At 22.8% G+C, this 3,533-nt stretch overlaps 1 protein-coding gene across 1 annotated transcript in view; it reads right to left on the bottom strand.

Moving 5' to 3' along the window:
* Nucleotides 1-6: 6 nt before the first annotated feature.
* Nucleotides 7-3,533, bottom strand: part of LOC102675093 (sorting nexin-29) — a gene marked incomplete at its 3' end in the record, with an annotated part of 4,701 nt that continues 1,174 nt past the window's right edge. The window contains exons 3-13 of the mRNA XM_006613586.2: nt 3,365-3,533; nt 2,639-2,940; nt 2,440-2,565; nt 2,118-2,364; nt 1,916-2,045; nt 1,589-1,830; nt 1,294-1,509; nt 1,008-1,164; nt 778-918; nt 169-308; nt 7-34 (exon numbers count right to left, since the gene is read on the bottom strand). Of these exons, the coding sequence (XP_006613649.1) occupies nt 7-34; nt 169-308; nt 778-918; nt 1,008-1,164; nt 1,294-1,509; nt 1,589-1,830; nt 1,916-2,045; nt 2,118-2,364; nt 2,440-2,565; nt 2,639-2,940; nt 3,365-3,533 (1,898 nt within the window). The remainder of the gene's footprint in view (nt 35-168; nt 309-777; nt 919-1,007; nt 1,165-1,293; nt 1,510-1,588; nt 1,831-1,915; nt 2,046-2,117; nt 2,365-2,439; nt 2,566-2,638; nt 2,941-3,364) is intronic.

Below are 3,533 nucleotides of genomic sequence, written 5' to 3'. Positions count from 1 at the left end.
GTTTTTTTTCGAATCTTCAGTATTAAGATTATCACTAAAAGAAGATAATATTTTATAATAAAATCAAGTTATCAAAGATTTTTTTGTAATTTTTAAAAATTTTAGAAACAATTATCTTAATTAATTAATAAATAAATTAAATAATATTAAAATTATGAAATAAATTACCCAAAGAAAGGCATCAAAGATATAAGAGTTTGTCTATTTGGTCTAGACGCAAATGCTGGAGAACATTGCGCTAATCTTCCAACAATTCGTCTTAACCATTGTTGTAATTTTTGTCGTCGCTCTTCTACAAATTTAGCATCCTAGAGAATAAATAGAAATAAATAATTTTTATATCTTCTATATATCCGCTTAAATGGTCACAATTTAAAATCGAAAACTAGATTTTCAGGAATTGAATATTGTTATATATCAAATCAATTTTTCTTGTTCTATAAATGTATCCAAGACTTAAATGAAAAATTGAAAAAGTAAGATAATGCAAAATATCTTAATGAATTGAATTAGATAATATTGCATTTTGTTTTTTATTTTATAGAATATGTATATATACTTAAAAAAAAAAAAAAATATAGATAGAAAATTATCATATATTGTAAATACATATGATTGTAAAAATCTCAATAATTTTTTATTATAGTAATTTTAAAATAATAAAAGCATAATATGTTTTTATAAGCAGTTTCAGCAGATGATGATAATAAATTTATAACCATTTAAGTAGACAGTATTATAATTATTTTAATTTTTTTATATATAATATATAAATACCTTATTTCCTATTGTTTTTTTTGGTGGAAATTCAAAAGTAGTAACAATTGCATCATGTTTCTTTAATTCTCTATAAAGTGCATGAAATTGAGCGTATCGTCTATATATATTCCATTCAATATCTCTAATACGTACGTATATCTGTAACAATTAATAAACTTGATACATTTGATAATAATTTTATTAAAATTACTTTATATTAAACATTTTTATATTTAATTTAGATTCACCTGGTAAACATGATGTATATCAGAAGATTGCCCAGTAAGAAATGCAGATGGAATCCATATATGTATAAGACATGGTGGTTCCAATGGTAAATCATCTTCATTTATAGGCCCGCGAAGGCACTCTAATTCAGCTTGTAACAACTTAACTAATCTATCTCTGTAATTTTTCAAAATATTAATATAAAATATAAATTATAATAATAATTTATTAATAATAATAATTATAATAATTATAATAATTATAATAATAATAATAATATAATAATAATAATATAATAATTTTTACCTGTCATTTAATTGTAAAGTTAATCTAGCATTAAATTCCATTAGTTCTGCATGCATGTCTGCAACCTGAATTAATTTCTCTTCATATTGTTGAGCTTCATAATGATAATCTAATGATGGATCTTCTTCAGAAACTGTAGTAGAATCCGAATCTCTTCTTAACATTTGTACTGCTGTTACATATTTTCGTAATTGTTGTCTTAATAATTCATTTTCTCTATTAAATTAGAATTAATAAAGTATTAAAAAATATAATTTATTTCTATATTTGATAGAATAAAATCATACAAATTTACCGATTTAATGCTTGTATTTGTAATTCATGTCTTTCAAGATAATTTTGATGTTGTCTTTGTAAACGACCAAGTTGTAATCTACTAGTCATAGCATCTTCTTTAGCCTGTTCTAACATTTCAGTCATAGCTAAAAGTTTAACTTGTAATGTCTCAATATCTAAACTATCATTATTTATATGAATATCCAAATCTGTAAAAGGTTCAGTAGCTTCAATTGCAGGTTCTGCAACTTCAGATGAATCCTATATAAGAAATATAAAATGAATTAAAAATAATAAATTAAATTAAAAATTAAATATATTAAAGTTTAATATATTTTAAACATACATCTAGATAACTTGGTAATGTTATTAACATATCATCTAATGTTTGATCTAAAGGTGAGACAGGAACAAGTCCACCCATACTTCCAGAATTTGTGATTGGTGTTAATATTTTTTCTTCTTCAAAGGTTTCACTAAAATAACGAATATTATTACTTAAAACATCAAATTGAAAGTATATGCTTAGGAGTAATATGCTTACTTACTTATTTTCCCAATCAGAATTTTCTTTACTTGTTATTGTAGTAATATTATTTGTTTCTATTTGAGATTGTGAAACTAAACTATGTGATGTAGAAGTTTTTATTGATGTTACTGTAGGAGAATTGAGACAAGTTGGAGGAGCACTGACTGAAATGGAAACTTCTGTGTTTTCTTGTTCATCATTTTCATTATCAAAAGAAATTATATGGACTGGCACTTTTTTTCTTTGTTTCTGTTTTAAAGTAGGCCCTAATTGAGACATTCATTATATTTGTATAAAAATTATATTTAATTTTATATATTTAATATAAGAGATATGATTACCTGGTATTGAAGATGATATTATTGGTTCAGATAATGAAACCTTTTGTTTATCCATTTCTCTGCCTTTTAAATTATTATCTAATTCTTCATTATCTATCCTAATTGCAAATAAAATACTACCAAGTCCTAGAAGATCAAAATGATATTTAATTACTTTATACAAATAAAATATTATGATAAAAAATTAATGTTTTTATACCTGCTGCTACATTTGGCAATATAGCACTTCGTTCCTGATCAAGTAAAAATGCCCAATCTTCATAAAATGGAGACAATATTGAAGGATCAAGTATAGCATGTAAATGACGTTCTAAAGAACGTTCATTTAAAACAGCTCTGAGCCATGCTCTACCTCTGCCATAATCTGTATGAACCTTTTTTAATACACTAAAACGTTCTTGTTCATGCCATGTTAATTGTTCTTTTATACAAGGCCAAAATGCCATATCTGATGTATTACATGATTTTGTATTACCACCGGACACTATGTCTGAAACATGCCTGTAGAAATATAAATAATATAAAATAATATAAAATAAAATAATAATATAAAATAATAGAACATACTTTATATTATCATACAACATCATCTTTCAAATATATTTATATAATCACATTTGAAATGATAAAATATAAAAAAAGAAAATGCATCATTATATAAATAATTATATGCACATTATTATAATATATCAAAATTATTTTGAGAAAATATAATAAATACTATTTCTATATTTCTAACTTATATATATTCTAACTTATATTTATATATTTTATATTTTATAGAATATTGTAGATATTATAGATATCCTGATTAAATAAATAACATTTTAATTATATATATATATATATTTTATATTATATTATTATAATTTATATTATAATATATATTATTTATTTTAATACTAACATATATATTGTTTTTTACCTTAAAGCTGAATTAATTTTTTCAATACAGTTTATACGTAATCCATGACTAAAAATTGATTCAAATATATGACATAATTGTGTGACACATATATCTGATTCAGTTGCTAATTCAGTACGCCCACCAAATCTAATATGACACTTCTTTGCAGCAGCCAATAAATTTTCCA

The sequence above is a fragment of the Apis dorsata genome, unplaced genomic scaffold, assembly GCF_000469605.1.
Source record: "Apis dorsata unplaced genomic scaffold, Apis dorsata 1.3 scaffold_157, whole genome shotgun sequence".
NCBI classification, from domain to species: Eukaryota; Metazoa; Arthropoda; class Insecta; order Hymenoptera; family Apidae; genus Apis; species Apis dorsata.
This window is presented reverse-complemented; position numbering and strand designations above follow the sequence as displayed.